Raw genomic sequence first — 17854 nt, 5'->3', positions numbered from 1 at the left:
GAGAGAGAGAGAGAGAGAGAGAGAGAGAGAGAGAGAGAGAGAGAGAGAGAAGAAATAGGGCGAGCGACACAGGGGTGGGAGGTGGGGGTGGCACAATGTGCCGTGTCGAAACGTTATTGCCGCGGGAGTCCCTGGAGAGCTCGCAGACGATAAGGACACACCGGGTAGTAGTGGATGGTTACGTGACATTTGAGGATTGACATTAAACCGAGAGAAGAGGCGGTGACCGCCGTCACACCGTCGTCGTCGTCGTCGTCGTCGTTGTCGTCGTCGTCCTCGTCGACGTCGTCGTATTCGTGGCGCAGTGTCCGCCGGCGCTGCTCTTACCGACATTTCGCTAATGCCACCGGGACCTACCTTTAAGGGCGGTTTTTACGAGAAAATCCGGCGGTTTTAGAGTGGTCGTATTCTCTCTCGTCCTGGATACATCTCCGCGCAGAATAACAGCGCACGCGAGCGAGCGAGTGAGATCGCGGGCGCGCTTGGGAAAATGCTGGAACGACTCGGTGTGATATTGCGTCGGTGTGCTCTCTCCCTCACTCTCTCCTGCCGCTCTGCACTCCGCCATGCCCGTGGAAGAGCGCAATTCGCGTCGGATAAGCGACGTGATTGAGCGTGTCGCAAATAAGGACCCCCCCCGCCGATCTCAGAGCGATGATCCTGAGAGAACCCACCCGACCCCGTATGGGCTTTTAAATCTGTCATTCTCTTTCCGCTTTGTATGAAAAATTCGTTGGATCTCCAGTTCCGTTGCGACGCGCTTTCAGCACGACGTTCCCAGGTTTGCGTTGTTTTCAGGTGCATTCGTTAAATTGTTTCACCGCGGCCGGAGAGCCGCGTGTGTATCCACACATCGAGAAGCTTCAACTACTCTCTTTGCATTTCTACGGCAACCCAGCGGCGCTCACCAAATCTTTTTTTTTGCAAAATTTGGGAAACGCTGTGGCGATGTCGCTCGGGTTTCAAGTCAGTTGTGTAACTGACGGTAGTTGGTTTAGATTTCAAAAGGGTGAATCGCGAGAACCATATTCGCACACATATACACACATATACACGAGGGTGTAATTCGACGATTGAGCTTTGTACTTGTAATGTGTCCTACCTTGTACCGCTGATTCGAAGATCCTTCCAGTGTCTCCACACTCTTTCCTTTTCAACTGCAATTAAAGAGGAAATTGTTATTTAGAGAACTGACGATGATATTCGTTATTAAATACATTATACGGACAAAGAAGTTTGGTCCGACTTACCGCAAATATCTGATGAAGTATGAACGGACCAGGAGTCCTGAAGTTACCAGAATTCTATTTAAGCTAATGAGATTTCTGATTATAACCAGAACTTTCAAGTTAACAAGATTTTTTGTTATAATCAGAACTTGTGGCTGCTTAAGTTAACTAGAAATCTCGTTAACTTAATTCTGGTAATTTCAACCTCAGAATTTCTGGTTTATTCATATTTCGTCTAGTGAATTCAACCAAACTTCTTTTCTCCCACATAGAGATGAAGCTTTCATATATCTGATACAAGAGGCATAAATGTTTTAAATGTCATGAAGATTTTATAACACCGTCATAATTTTATACAAAAGACGATAATATGAGAGACGTAGCTTCGCTTTCAGGTGTACTCGTTAAATTGTTTCATCGCGGCCGGACGGATGAAATCTGTCGAGTTATAAGTATTTTTAGATCTGTCGAGATACAGAGTGAAAGAGAAAGAGAGACAGAGAAATCCACCCCGTCGTGTCTTTCCACCCTCTCAATGCTTTATGAACTTAATTTGTATCAGTTATCTGTCCGCCATTTCCGCATATTTGAGAGATGTCTCTCTCTCTCTCCTTCTTTCTCTCTTTCTCTCCCGTCTACCCTACCCTCTCGCTCTACTCTCTCTCTCTCTCTCTCTCTCTCTCTCTCTCTCTCTCTCTCTCGAAATACTAATCGCGCAGTGCGATGCGCATTGCAACGGAATTACGTAAACTTAGCAGTTCGCGATAGTTGTCGCGAAGATTTATCGCAAAACAAAGTGTTATTAACTTTAACTAAACTCGGATACAGCGATTATAACTCTCGGGTGCCTTCGACCGAGAGAGATTTATTATTCCGACGAAACGCGCGCCCGTCTCTCGCGGCATCCCTTCCTCCCCTTCCCCCTCCATCCCCCTTTTCTTTTCTCCTTTGACTATGGCTCTCTCACGAGTCAGTTGGTCGATTCGTTCCTCGTTGAGAGATTCAACGGGCAGAATTCGCGATTGCCAGCCGATAAATATTTCTTCATGGCAACGAGCGCTCGCGATTTCTCCCTCTCGTCGAAGGTTTACTTATGACAGGGTACACGATGATACACGAGAAGCTCCTCGAGTCGCGTCGCGCAAAAAGAGGAGAAAAGAAGAAAAGAAGGAAAAGAGAAAAAAAAGAAAAGAAGAGAAGCAACGTGACTCCAAGTCTTTGACTCGTGGCGCGTTACGAGCGTCTTAAGCGACGCTGGCACGAAATTGTGTAAAAATAAGTTCACCGGGGTTAACAATCCGCGGGACTGTATGGCGCTCAGACAACGAGCACGGGCGCTATTACTCTTGTTACGAGCGCCAGTAAAACGACCAGTGCGAGAGAGGGAGAAGGGCAGAAGGGGCAGGAAGAGAGGAAGACAGAGAGAGAGAGAGAGAGAACGAGAGAGGCAAGAAGAAATGCCGGGACGTCGTCGGAGGGGGATAAAAAGCACGCGAATGCACCGCCGCGCATGGCGCCGACGTCGAAAATTTGTCGAAACGACGACGACGACGACGACGACGACGACGGGAGAAGAGGAGAGGAAAGGGGAAGAGAGGAGAGAGCGAGAGAATCGCGAGAGGAAGGCAGACAGCGGCCGTGGTGAAGGCGCGAGAATCGTTGCGGCTTCGCGAAACGCCCGTGAGGGAAGAACGTCAACGCTATTTTAAGCTGTTTACAATGCCGGTCCGACACGCGTGCAGCGTGCAGTTCGGTGCAACTCGTGTTCAACGTGCATGCGGGTCGCCGGAAGTGCGCACGTGTCCACTCGCCGCGTTCAACCCCGCAGTCGAGCGAAGAGCGTGCCTACACGCGCGTTTCCACGATGCACGTGGATCACGTATTCCGAAACGACGTCTTCGCGTCGCGCTCGAGAGAGTTCCATTTGAATAATTTACTAATGGATCGCGAAACGCCGGCCGCCAAACGACCGTCAACGAGCTACCGCACTTTATATTCGTATCCGCCTGATGACACGCTCCTTCTTTCAGATTGCGTGTCTCCCCTCCCGTGTAATTGACCCTTTGTTCGTAACGGCGGTAAAACGATATATATTTTTTTTCAATATACTTTTTTTATTAAAAAAAGAAATATATATATTTCTTCTTTTTTAACATTGCTATTACAAGTGTTTTGTTCCTGCGAATAGAATGACTCGGTCGTGAAGATTCGGTTCTATGAATTTCTTCGTGAATTTCCTAGCAATTAATAGGCCAAAACCGTCCAAGAGCCGACACTCCGCCTGCTTTTGGCGTGCATTTTATCAAGTACGAAGCTACATGGCGTTTTGAGAGGAAATGAATAAATAAATAATAAAAAATTGAAGAATAATTAGTGAATTTTTTCTCTCTTTACGCGCGAGATAATTTCTCGGCCCGTCAAAATTCGCGGTGCACGTTCTCGCCGGTATCTCCACGAACCATTCACACTGTCGTCTTCTGAGCGAGTGACATCCGAAGGGGTATAATTTATGTGCAAATAAATAAGTGAATCTAAATAAATAAAGGAAAAATATCAGTGTAAAAAGGCCGCTCCGCGGATAGCGGAAATATCACATAGCGTGATTCACGTGATGTGTTCGCGACCAACAAAAGGTGTCTTTCTCTCTTTCTTTGTCTCTGTGTGTCTCTCTCTCTCTGTCTTGCGGGTTTCTCTCGCGAAACTGCGCGCTCGTATCTCCGAGGCGTCGCGAGGTGTGCCGCACACCGCGGCGGCTCATGAAATTCAGAATCGATCGTCTGCACCGCCCGAGAGAGCCCTGCCGCCCCTGCCAGGTAATCGGGAAACGTCGCAGTTCTTCAGATAATAAAATCGCGAGGGCGAAAGGTAGATGGGTGCCGTCGTAAAAGCGACCGATAAAAGTATTATGTTCCACGGAATTATAGTGCGCGCGCGCGGCACTGCGCCGAGATTCATGCGTGCCAGCTTCGGAATTTTTAAACTCACCCGTCCGCCCGCCCGCCCGCTCGTGCAGTTTAAGAGAGAATCGCGAGATCTCGTAACGTTCATGGGGTTATGCGACTTTTAGAACTGACGGCGGTGCGCGCAGCGCGCGCGGAAACAGAATGCACATAGGGATAATAAAAGTTACGTTCCGACGATGACAATAAACGGATATTTATGCGAGCACGCCCACGGTACGCCGAGAACGAAATCCATCGCCGGCCGTTCGCGGAAAGAATCGAACGGGAAAATTCTTAAATTATAAATCGCGGAGGCGAGCTGGCAATGTGGAAAACACGGACGAACATCCGGCTGATCTCGGCACGCGCGCGACTCGAAGATCGCGCGAAGAAAAACAGACAGACACCGCGCGTTCCGCGGGTTTTCCCAAGTTATTTTCAAGTTATTTTCAGTTTGTTGATTTTGTGTTGTTAATCCAAAGAGGAAATCTTGCTCTCCTGTTTACATTGTTTAATACTAATAATATACAAACCAATGAACAATAGAAGACAAATTTAACTCGTATTATTCATTAGTTTATATATTTCTTTTTTTTAATAGTAATATATGTATAAACCAATAGACAATAGGAATCAAATTTGGCTTTTATTCTATTTGTGTTCCATATTCCATATTTTTTATGAGTATATTCCATTTTATGTGTATATTCCATATTTTTATGTGCATATTTTTGTAATACTAATATATAAACTAATATATAAACCAGTGGATAATGGAAGACAAATTTGACTCGTAAAGAACCTTATAAATTATTTAATCCTGTTCTCCCGTAGCGAAACTTTGGACTGATGACGCCAGAAGCGAGAAAACGCATGCCCAAAATTCTTGCGTGTTATTTTAAAATAAAAAGATACGTGGAGTACGGAAGGAACACTTAAGGCCGCTTGTAAGCATACTTGCAAAAAGCTGGGGAGAACCATCCTTTTCCCTTGACAGGCAATAAATAGCCGTAAAATTAACATGCCGTGCAACCTACCTCTTTAACCTCTCTTTAACCTACCTCTCCTCATGATTTCGTCACGTTAATTTTACGGCAATTTACTGACTGTCAAGCGAAAAGGTCTTCTGAATATTTTGCGAGCACATTCAAGCAATCCCAGGTGTCTTCTCGTAGAAATATCTCCCTACTCGAGAATAGCATGCGAGGGTTTGTCATTTTTCCAACGTCGCGACATGGGTTGCGGTGAGTAGCCCGGGGCCCTAATTGGCGAATAATAACAATAATAATATCAGTAATAACAATTCACCGGCTTTCTCGATCACCTTGCCCCGCTTGGCCCGATCTCAGCTATCTCAGCGGTCTCGCCGAATTCCCTTCACGTGGCCCGGCATATAATTGCGCCGCGCCCTCCGTATGTAATCCAGCCCGGGGGCTGTTATCGCGGCGTAACACCATAATTTCGATCCTCGCGAATATATATCATTTCGTTGTCCCCGGTGTTACGCGAGGGGGAGAGCGAGCGGAGGGACCCGGGGGCCGACAGCAGCGGCCGCCAAGCAAGTGGAGCACGCGCGCGTGCATTCCGCCGGCTACGACTATGTATAGACTCGCGCGCGCGAGGCGACAGACAGCGTGCGCGCGCTATAACGCTATATGGAGCAGCGACCCACGGTATAACCTTATGGAATATTGAAAATCGATTAGGGTATCAGCCCCCATCAAATAAATATGTCGGCGCGCCCTATCTCTCGTCTGCTCTGCTCTCTCGCGCACCCTCGCGCGCCCGTGGCGGCGCCTTCAGCGGCCGCATTTGCGCCCCGTGCAAACTGCAGAAACGCCGACTTTCTTCCCGAAGGCCCCGCTCCCCTCCCCCCTCTCTCTCTCTCTAACTCACTCTCTCTTCTACATACATACACTTGTACACGCGTGTATGTGAGTGTGTACTACACACGCTCATTCTTATGCGTCGTGTTGCACGGGGATTGAAAGCGGAATAAGTGAGCTCGGCCGAGCTCCTAACGTACCCTAAGCCGAGCTCAACATTTAGGACTTTATGGTGCGCGAGCGCGCTTGAGAAATGACCGTCTCGGTTACGAAAGTATTTACCGCGCTATATCTCACTGAAAAATGAACGCTCCCACCCCCTTCCCCGCTTTCCTCGCGATGTCCGATCGCGGCGATACGCACGAGGGGAGTGGATAAAATTTAAAGCCCGCGTCGCCTTTGAATCACTCTCGCGACACACACCGCGAGGTTCGCGTTCTTCGGTATGGTTTACAATAGGTGTCGTGAGCCGGCAAAAATTGACCAATTACAATCGATTGTTACAAGAATGATCGGTTATTATTGGCCATTTCTTACGGCTTATAACACATATTGATCTAGACCGAGACTTCGCGCGCAGGTACGACACGGCGTGGCGGTGGAGTATGCGGAAAGGAAGAAGCTTTTCGTCTGGATCCGCATGTGACTGGTCATGTCAATTTTTCTTCTATAACTGGCACACGCGTGGCCGCTAAATTTCGCGCCGTTTACCGCGTGTGATTTGCCGGGAGCGTGAGGGAGAGAGAAGAAGAAAGAGAGGGCGCAATAGGATTCTTCACAGTTTTCCGTAAATCCCCCTAATGAAAGTCTCCGGGGGAAGAACTTCCTGCAGGGTCGTATTAAACCTGGAAAGCTGTTAAAGGACCTCACCCGGCAACTCTTATGTGAGACGACGTCGTCGCGTGCGAGAACGCCTCTCACAGTCGGCGCTTCTTCTTTTCTCTTTCTTTCTCTCACCCCTTCTCTTTTTTTTTCTTTCTCACTCTTTCTCTGTCTCGTTTGGCCGTAGCTTCTTATTAAATATTTCCGCAAGAAGAAAAAGAGGAAAGAAAGGAGTGCGGCCGGTGTATTTTGGAAAAGCCGCGACACTATTTGTAAAATGTGTCCGACGAACCGAGCGGTCGGTCACAGTGATATTGTCGTGCCAAACGAATTTACGCGTGACAGCGAAAAGATCACAGTTTTTTTTCCGACCGTTTGCGCATATTACGGCAGCATCGATTCTCCATGAATAATGGAAACAGAAAATATACACACTGGTAAATTGGGGGTCAAAAATGAATATGCTATCCGGTCGTATAATTTGATCAAAATAAAAAGCAGCGGGAGCGAAAACAAGGAGGAAGAGACAAAGAGAGATTATTACGCCGGCAAAACAAACGTTAAAATCGCGACGAACCGCGTTAACTCTCTCGGCTCGACTTGCTGATGAAACTTTGGCTCCCCGTTATTTTTCGTCTTTTAACACAGTAATTGATACGTTCGCGCACTAATATATATAGAATGTCCGGTGACTTACAGAGGAGTCTCGATGTACAAGTAGATTAGACCAAACTGTAAATATAAACTTCCCCTACCATTTTGTAAACAATACGTAAAATTCTAAGTTTATCAATCAAAGAAGATTCATGAATGATCACACGCTATATGACAGATGAACGTGATGACGATGTCTACCGCTGTATACTTATATATTAAGTCAAACTGAACAAAAAAGTCCTCTACCATTTTCCAAATAACCACGTACATGTTGTATTCTAAAAGAAGATAGTTTGATAGAAACTGACGTTAAAATTCTGTTATGCAGAAGTAACTAGAATCCAATCAGTTGAAATTCTAGTTACTCACAAGTAAACCTACCCAAAGGGTACACCCCGATTTTTTTCTAATTTGGCACAAATGTGAAAGTACAACAAATATTTAAGTCATATTTTTTCATTTGCCTACTTTGAGCCTATTTTGAGTTTCACGGGCAGTTTATAGCTTTTTAATATTCTCACTCCTATCATCAAGTGCAACAAAAATGTATAAAAAATAAAATTAAATACAAGATATAGTTAATCATTTTAACAAAATCGGCATAGCTGAGACACGAACCATTTTAAATTTCTTTAGCCAAGATTCCAACCGAAATATTTTAAATCTGTGTTATATTAGTCAAAAATGGTCAAACCGAGAAATCCGACAATTTTAATTAAAATTTTAACAAAATCGGTATAGCCGAGATACGAACCATTCTAAATTTCTTTAGCTTTGATTCCAATCGAAATATTTTAAATCTGTGTTAAATTTATTTTTCAACTTTTTACATGTTGTGTTTAAATATTTTATTATTTATAGGAATAATTTTATACATTTGATCTCATATTCATAATCAGCAAACCAAAAACGCCTATATCTTGTATTCAATTTAATTTCTTATGCATTTTTGTTGCACTTGTCGATGATAGGAGTAAGAATATTAAAAAGCTATAAACTGCCCGCGAAACTCAAAATGGGCTAAAATGAAAAAATGATCTAAATTTTTTGTACTTCTATAATTTGTGCCAAATTAGAAAGGAATTGGAGTGTAACCTTTAGGTAGGTTTATTTGTCTAAGAGCCCCCGCACAAGAACATCTGTAATGTGTTAAGTTTACCGATTTCTTTGTGCGTTGACTTAAATTTAATTTTACGTACAGGTATGGCCATTGTCAGTACTTAACGTAACGTAACATGTTACGGATGTGCTTGTGCGTTGGCTCTAAGGGCCTTCACACACAAACTGACATAACAGTAACGTAAGACGTACCGTAAGAATTAACCAATCATGTTGAAAATCATCGAACCGTAAGGTCGCCATTTTGATGAATATTTGATCGTAATTGGTCAATTCTTACAGTACATCTTACGTTACTGTTATGTCAATTTATGTGTGAAGGCCCTAAGTTCTAGCTACACTGTTATTTCTGTCTTCTTCTAAAGCACGCAAAGATAAAGCAATATCCTGATTGGTTCTTCAGCTTAAGTTTATGTCTACGTTTACGGTTACGGAAATTTGTACGCGGGAGCACTTAACGCGTTACGGACGTTTCTGTGCGAAGGCCCTAACATGCGGCACGCAGAGCAACGGAGACGGAACCGCGCGCGCGGGTCGGCCGCGAGGCTAATCGATAGCCGGAGCTGTGCGCGGGTAGATATAGGCCAGAGTAAACGAACTTACTCGACCCAACGAAACATCATTACGCGCCCCAATGAATTCGATCAGTTTCCGACATTGCATAAGCCGTCACCGCCAGAAGAACGGCGCGGACAGAAGCTGCCGCTGCCGTCGCCGGCGAGGCGGCCTCGCCATGAAGAGAAGAGAAACGCGAGTATCGATGATTCAGAACACCGGTGGGTCGTTGGTTGGTTGGTTGGTCGGTTGGTTGGTTCGTTTGTTCGTTCGTTCGTTCGTTCGTTCGCACGGCGTTGTTCTGCGCGAACAAATGCAGATGAGACAACGCCTGATGAGAACAGATGGGCTTCACATGGACTCGTGTACGCGGTTGCGATTTAGCTCACGCACGCGGAGCTGTCAGGAGTATCTGAGTCTTTTGTGCGACCTTTTGTGACGCGATAATCGCGCCGTTATGAGCGATAAATTAGTTGTGTCACGACCATCGTGTGTGCGAGAGAGCCGCGAAAAATACGCGCTCATCGAACTCGCACCTCTGATTTTATTCTCCGTCCCACGGGTTGAGCGTTTTTGTTCATCACCGGCGCACATTACGGGCGATTTCGTTGAAATAAGGTGACCAGGCGTTCCCTTCTTCCCCGGGACAGTCCTGGTTTTCCATTTCATCCCCCGATTCGACCAAACTGTCCGGGTTTATCCCGGTTTGGAGGATTTCTAAAATCTCTCTGAAAGAATGACCGAAGAAGATTCATAGCTCTGGTAAAGCAAAGCTGTAACAGCAACTTTGCTTGTTCTCTTGAATTTTTAATGACGGATAACAAAAGTTGGCCCTAGTAATAGTTTCTGTTCTTACAGTATGTGGCAGACCTTCACTGTTGTTAAATTATTTCTCATATGTTCATAAATAAAATGTGTTTAATGTGTATATATTGTACAAAGTGTCCGGCAATTTACGGAGGAGCTGCGGTGTACAGGTAGATTAAGTCAAACTGAGCAAAACATTCCTCTACCATTTTGCGAATAATCACGTAAAATTCTGAGTTATTAATCCAAGAAGATTTACGAATGTCACACGCCACATGGTAGATGAGCTGTGATGGCGACGTCTCTCGCTGTATGCTGGTATATTAGGTTTTTTGTTCAAACTGAACAAAAAAGTCCTCCCCTACCATTTTTCAAATGACTAAGTAGACGTTTAGTTATTAATTGAAGAATATTAGTGTACAATTGTGCACGTTAATGCACTAATCTTCTTTAATTAATAGCTAAAAATCTGTGGTTATTTACAAAATGGTAAAGGACTTCCTCGTTCGGTTTGACCTAATGTATAAGCACGCGACGGCAGACGTCGCCATCGCAGCTCATCCACGATATCGCGCGGGATCGCTCACCAATCTTCTACACTGTAAAAACTGATGTGTTAAATTTAACATTTCATGTGTCCCAAGTCGTCCACTCTCATTTACGTGTAAATTTAACACAAAATAAATGTGGTAAAAAGTAACGCGCATAATACGTAAAAAATTAACACAAGAATTTAACACTTTAATACCGTCAGGAATCACAGTTTGTGTTAAATTAACATATGTGTAATGCTAAATTAACTAAAATAAAACGTTACTTTAACATTTGAGAGAAGTATTAATCTACGCTTTTGATGAAATAAAAATGTTAAATTGACATAATCTATGTATAATAAGTCTAATCTATAGTCTGACATATTAAATATGTCAATTTAACATAACTTGTGATTCCTAACAGTATTCAAGTGTTAAATTCTTGTATTAATTTTTTTCATCTGTGGTACTTTTTAACACATTTGTTTTGTGTTAAATTTATACATAAATGAAAGTGGATGATTTGGAACACATGAAATGTGTTAAATTTAACATCAGTTTTTACAGTATCATTAATAACTGAAAATTTTACGTGTTTGTTCGCAAAACGGTAGAGAACTCTTTTTGTTCACAGATTAATATGTTCTACCTGCACACCGCACTTGTCAATCACCTATATAAGCTCATGAAACATACATATACACACTTCAGACAATCGATATATTTACTTGAATGCGGCATGCACCTCTTTGCGTGCAGATTCAGAAGAGAAGAAAAAGAGCAGACACATATCCAAAAGTACGCGCAAGAAACTAATCCCCCCCGTTGCGACGCAATCCGCTTCGCCATCTTGCCCGGGGATACGTAAGATTTCTGGGGTCTTCTACTCGCTTTTGTGCCGCAGCCCATCCTCGGGGTCGCGGTTTCACAGGCGGCTTACGCGCCATTCTCGTATTCCCAAATCCGTGCATGCGATGCGGTTGAATTTCAAACTGACCGCTGACAAGCCGGGCCCTTTGTTTCGCGCCTCTACGCGCCACTACGCGCCGCGTACATGCGTGCATTAGCCGGCTCATTGTTTTTATCGCTGCCCCGTTGGAAACGCGCTAACTCGCAACTCCGCGGCCGTTGCGGACGCGCATCTCTATTTACGCCCGCTTGATACAAGATTTATACGCTGACAAGTCCACCGACATCAAGTCCACACACACACACACACATACACACACACATGTACATATGTATACGCATGCATGCACACAGGGTGGTCCGGCGACTCTGGTCGACCGCGGCTGCTCTTACGCAACCGGTTTATTTTTAGCCACGTAAAAAGGGACGCTCTTCTCTTCTCTCCTCGCACGTAAGACCGATGATGAAAAAAAGAGGAGGAAATAAAAAAGGGAGAGAGAGAGAGAGAGAGAGAGACGAAACGCTCGCACGCGTGCATCGTGCGCCGTTGCGGCCGGGCTGCGACTTGTTTTCTCAGGTGGCGCGGCCCTTTAAACGCGGATTAATTTATCCCGCGGGAAAGAAATCGTCGCTAATTGAATTAACGTGTTAATTTGCCGCGGGAGACGCGCCGTTCCGCGCACCAAGACACTCTCGGTGTATAGCGCTGTAAAAGGAGAGGTAAACACAAATCGGGACGATAAGGCGCCGGGGAAATAATTTATGCACTTTTTCGTGATTATCATGACACGAGACGATCGATAATGGAAATTCTACAATTTTTCTTTTTTTTTAACAACTACTGTGTTTTGAATCAATCGTTAAATGAACACGATACAATAAATTTTTGTATTCTGTTAATGTAGCTTACTAAAACTACCTTGGACAGGTGTAAATTTGACAAAAACTTTGGTACCCCATTTGTAAATGGCCGCATCCCTTATGACTGATTCACATGGCATTCATACTTATTACGTAGAGTGACAAAATAGAAATACGAAAAAATGATCAAGACTTACTCCAAACAAGATGTTATATAAAATGTGATATGGAAATCTGATAATTGTCAGATAATTAGTAATAATTTTTAGTAGATATATATGTTCATGTATCAATATAAAAAACAAAAAATTTACACTATTAGATAATATAAATTTAAGACTGTTACAAATTTTGACAATGTTATAAGTCGACATAAATTTGACACTGTGTATATTTATATACCTCGTAAATATAATAGAAAGTATTGTAAAGTTTCCATTACTTTCCAACTGTTTCATATTGTGATAATCATGAAAGTTTATCTGAGAAGTTCCATTCTTCATCCAGACTTTTACATTACATTTTGTATGACATATTGTTCTGGCAAATTTTAATCATTCCTTTCGTATTTCTTTTCTCGTCATTCCATGTGACAAAAACACGAGTGCCATTATGAAGCAATCATAAGGAACTTGATCTTTACAAATCGACCAGTGCAGACACTGCAGTTGCTGCCAAATTTACGTATGCCTATCTGTCCGGGTGTTCTCCCTGAAGCGAGGAAGAAGCGCGACAATCTTCCCTCGCGACCTTCGCGCAACGCAGCCAATAAAATGCTTTCGATCGTGAAACGAGGGGAACTGTGTACGATTTTCGCGGCTATCACCTTCGTCTCTCTATCTTTTCCTTTTTTCCTTACGTCAACCCTCCAAACCGGCAAACACTCGATCGGAGATGAGGCGGAAAAATGCTCGCTTGAGAACCACGCCGTGACTCCTCCTTCCTTCTCCCTCTTCCTATCACATGCCGGTATCAATTAAAATAAAATATTTGATCGCTCGTTGGGACAATTAACGTGGCCATGGGACGATTACGGTAACACGTACACGCCCGGCAGTCTGGCAGGACTAATGGAGTTTCAAAGTCGTTAGCCCGCTCGCGCGCGTCTGTTGGTATCTCGGCGAGAGCGAGAACGGGAGGGCCTGAGATCTCCCGATCTCTCCCTTGCCCTCTCTCTCTCTCTTTCTCCCCCTGCCCCCTCCTCCTTCGCCCGCCCCCGCTTTGAAAGGTGATAGGTGACAATTTGAAGGCGAAGCGAGGCTCGGCCCCGCCGCGCTCCGTTGGGAGACTCTTCAATTTCACGAAGAAGGCCGGAAGTATATCACTCAGCGGCCGGGACATATTGACACTTCGCCCAGAGCCAGGCTTGAGCTACGGCATGCCTTATTAAACTCCCCGGGCTAAATTATGGCGTGCACCGTCGTGCCGGCGTGGTGTGGCGGCGCGGCGCGTCGCGTCGCCTACTACCCGCCGTCACTTTGCTATTTCAACCTGGCACCCTGCAGTCTTCGTCTTCTTCGTCGTCGTCGTCGAACATCGTCCAATCTCTTGCACTTTTGCCGTTTAACATGTTGACTGTCACGATGATCCACCGGTGACCAGTGCTACGATATCATCGCGCCTCAGTAACTTGCGCACAAAACGCGTGATCACAAATGCGTGTACAATAAATTAAACGTGTACACTCAGAGAAAACCATGGCACTGGCTACAAACACACTGGCTATATAGCCCATAACTGTTTAACGAGTTTAAAGTACACTGTAAAAACTGACGTGTTAAATTTAACACGTTTCATGCGTCCCAAAATCATCCACTCTCATTTAAATGTGTAAATTTAACACAAAACAAATGTGTTAAAATAACACGCATAATATGGAAAAAATTAACACAAGAATTTAACACTTGAATACCGTTAGGAATCATAGGTTGTGTTAAATTGACATATTTACTATGTCAGACATAGATTATGTCAATTTAACATTTTTATTTCATCAAAAGCGTAGATTAATACTTCTCTCAAATGCTAAAGTAACGTTTTATTTTAGTTAATTTAACATTATGCATATGCCAAATTAACACAAAAACTGTGATTCCTGACGGTATTCAAGTGTTAAATTCTTGTATTAATTTTTTACATATTATGCGTGTTACTTTTTACCACATTTGTTTTGTGTTAAATTTACACATAAATGAGAGTGGATGATTTGGGACACATGAAATGTTAAATTTAACACAGTATTGTCAGAACTCAGGCACTGAGCTACTGCGCGCATTAAAACAGTCGAAAGCAAAGTGTATCGTGACAAATCTCGATAAATACATAATAGACGATCGACAACACGTTCGTACACGGTTCACGTTCCATATTCGGGATTATAATTACTTAGAGAGTACGCGGCAAGAAGCCTTTATTATAAGCGCGCGCGCTCGCACGAGAGAGAGTGAGCGAGCTTATAGCACGTGGTAAAAGCTCTTAACCAGCTACATTCGCGCGATATTGCGAACAACGCACGCGTATGTGTTGCACGCCGCGTACATTGTACCGTTAAAGGGTTAAACCGCAGCATTTATGCTCCTTGCGTTAATGCTCACTTACAGCTTGGTTACCTGCGTTGTATCGTTCTCTGCCGTAAAAACGCAAAAAATTCACATCGTATGCCCGCAGTTTTCTTCCCTTTTTCCTCCCCTTCTCTCTTCTCTCTCTTTTCTCTTTTTTTTAGGACGCGCACACCGTATATCAAGACGTGGGGCGCGTAAACGGATAGGCGCGGCTTTCTCTCTCTTTCTCTCTGCTTCTCTTCTTAATTCGCGGTAATGCGAACGAGTCTCTAATTGCGAATTCGCGAGTGCTCTTAATAATGCGGCGCGCAGCGCGCGCCCGTATCCGCTCTTTCGTTTTAACTCCATATTCTAATTTTATACTTCATAATATTAATATCGTGACTCCCGGCTGGCGATAAAGATAGCCCACGCTCGCCCCGCGCATTACGAGACAGCGCCGTGTGGGTGAGCGAGAGGAAAAAAAGGACAATTTTTCTATTACACCTTAATAAACGGCGGGCGTAAGTGGCACTCACGAAACGAAGCTCCCTATTAACCTATTAACTGCGCAGCGGAAGCCACGTCGGCACGAATTATCCGAATGTAATTGACGCGGGAGAGAGAAAAACTCGCCTTCTCTTTCGCTTCCTTGAGACTCAATTAGACAAATACCTCGGAAACCAGGATGAACCGTTTCGAACGACGAAGAAATTTTTCCAAGTGTGTTATTATTAGTTTCTTTCAGGTGATCGTGTCGACTAAACTCGCAACTGAGTCACGAGAAGGACGTTCCATCGAGTTTCTCGCGATACCACACAGAAGATTCGATTATTCTCTCTCTCTCTCTCTCTCTCTCTCTCTATTTATCTATCTATCTATCTATTTCTCTCCCAGGGAGATAACGAAGTAGACTTTCGAAAACATGGAGGGTTGCACTCGGATTGTAGAGTTTTATAATCATTCGTAAATGTTGGGTCGATCATGTTAGCTCGGTCGATGGTTCACCTCATTGCGAGCCGTACTTATTTCCGACATTTACATCAACTTTTTGTCGTTCTAACAAAAAAAGCAGCAGTTTTAATATGCACGTGAGGCTATTATCGTCAACATTGCAGTAGCGTTTCCTCGACTATAATTATTTCACCACGTATAATTATAATTACAAATAGCAAACTTTTCTCAGAGCGTCAGTCGTGAATCTTTTTACGTGAACTTGATTCTATTTGTCAGTCGCGTAATTTTGTTCCTTAATATGAAATCTGGGAGGTAATTATGAATTTTTTTCCTTCAATATAAACTCATAAAAAGCGAACATCTCCATATATCTTCAAAGTTAGATCTGTGTGGAGAAATCTTTGTGTTAAATCTTTAACGCGCATTAATTCAACATTTTGTCGTTGTTATTTTAACTATTCGGCGTTGGGTTGATATTCACCATTTTTAAGTGTTAACATTACACAATTTACATGTAATGTGAATGAATTATTATATATATTTATTTTGTAAAGTGATATATTTTATTTTGTAGTGATATATTTTTTAAGCGATATATTTTATTTATAAGTGTACAAATAAGTAGCGTTGTATGTTTCATATGTTTGTAAATATATTATTTATATAATTGTTTGTATATGTTTATATATGTTTGTAAATATATTATTTATTGTTTATATAAACTGTTGTTGAGTTAACAACAAACATTATAGCGAATAAATTGAAACACACGAGAAATGTGTTGAACTTAATTATTTGTAAATATATGTTGACTGTGTGTTATCCAAAATTGATACAAAAATTGGAACATGTAAAATGTGTTGAATTTAACACGAACTTTTTTTCAGTGCATCAATTGCAAATGAGGTCAATTTTCGCTGGCAAATCGAGCCGAGCCGCCGGGCCGAGTCAGTAATTTTTAATCTCACGATATCGCGCCCGGATAATTTAACGTAATTCAAAAGACCTCGCACAATTTAACGATAATTGCTCCGCGAGCAAAGTCCAGCGAACGGATGGCTTCGAGAAAACATCCTTTCGTTCCCGAAAGGCTTCCCGACCACGTCGGGGCGACGCTTTTTCCACGACGATCGATCCAATTATACGGCGGCGCGCCGGCGGCGGCAACAACTATCGGCGCGACCGCAACCGATGATTCATTCCATCGAATAACGTTAATTCGTTTATCGCAATTAACGTTTCGCCGGCTAGTGGCGCGTGATTAATATTAACTTTAGCGTTAGTCACGCTCCCCACGTGCGCCGAATTTAGCGTTTAATCAGGTCCGACTCCGCGCGGTGGTGTGAGCGCGCAAACACTAAAGGCCAGCGACTAATTCCTCCCTCCTCGCCCTTCCCCCCCGGCCCCTACGGGCGGAAACAATTGTCAAAGTACTTACGTTTATCCTAAATAATTATCGCGTTGTTAAATTTAATACGTAATATGAGCGGCGTGTGTGCGTACTTCGCGCACCACCCAAAACTCACGACGCGGCAACTCCTCCACTCGCGAACTTTCCCAGGTTCTGGGAACAATTCGTTAACGCTAACGAGGCGCACGCTTGCGCAACGTGAAGAGGCATAATTCTTGAAAAAGAGGAAGTATATACGTGTATATCGATATTTAGAATAGAAAAAAAAAGAGGAGGACACGAGGAGGGTCACGCGTCGACGAATATCTGTCCTTCTCGTCGTTTCCGCTGACGTTGATAAAACGGCGAGAAGACGTTGTTAGTGCGCGCGCACGAACGAGAGAGCAAGAAAAATAACGAGAAAGAAAGAGAGCAAGGAGAAATAGAGAAGAGGGAGGAGAGAGAGGAGAAAGAGAGAAGAAGAGGAGAGAGAGAGAGATTAGCTCTCTCAGCTATTTGTTTAATAAATTGTAATTTTATTTATTTACGCCTAAAATGTACTGCTTTAACATACGTTTAAATTGCTTAAGTCTTTCACTACATTTTATTTTTAGTCGTAAGGCGTTATGCATTTTACTTCTTTATAAAACACACATAGAAAAAAGAGAGAGAGAGAGAGAGAGAGAGAGAGAGAGAGAGAGAGAGAG

General features: G+C 43.6%; 1 protein-coding gene across 1 annotated transcript in view; it reads right to left on the bottom strand.

The window, feature by feature from the left end:
- Positions 1-53: 53 nt before the first annotated feature.
- LOC116849301 overlaps positions 54-17854 on the bottom strand; it is a 94442-nt gene continuing 76641 nt past the window's right edge. Inside the window, exon 3 of the mRNA XM_032826293.1 lies at positions 54-1157. Coding sequence (XP_032682184.1) covers positions 1154-1157 — 4 coding nt within the window. The 3' untranslated portion in view covers positions 54-1153. The remainder of the gene's footprint in view (positions 1158-17854) is intronic.

The sequence above is a fragment of the Odontomachus brunneus genome, unplaced genomic scaffold, assembly GCF_010583005.1.
Source record: "Odontomachus brunneus isolate Ranch 3 - 2012 unplaced genomic scaffold, Obru_v1 Obru_scaffold_110, whole genome shotgun sequence".
In the NCBI taxonomy this organism is placed as follows: Eukaryota; Metazoa; Arthropoda; class Insecta; order Hymenoptera; family Formicidae; genus Odontomachus; species Odontomachus brunneus.
The sequence above is the reverse complement of the archived record's forward strand: the minus strand, read 5'-3'. Positions and strand labels throughout refer to the sequence as shown.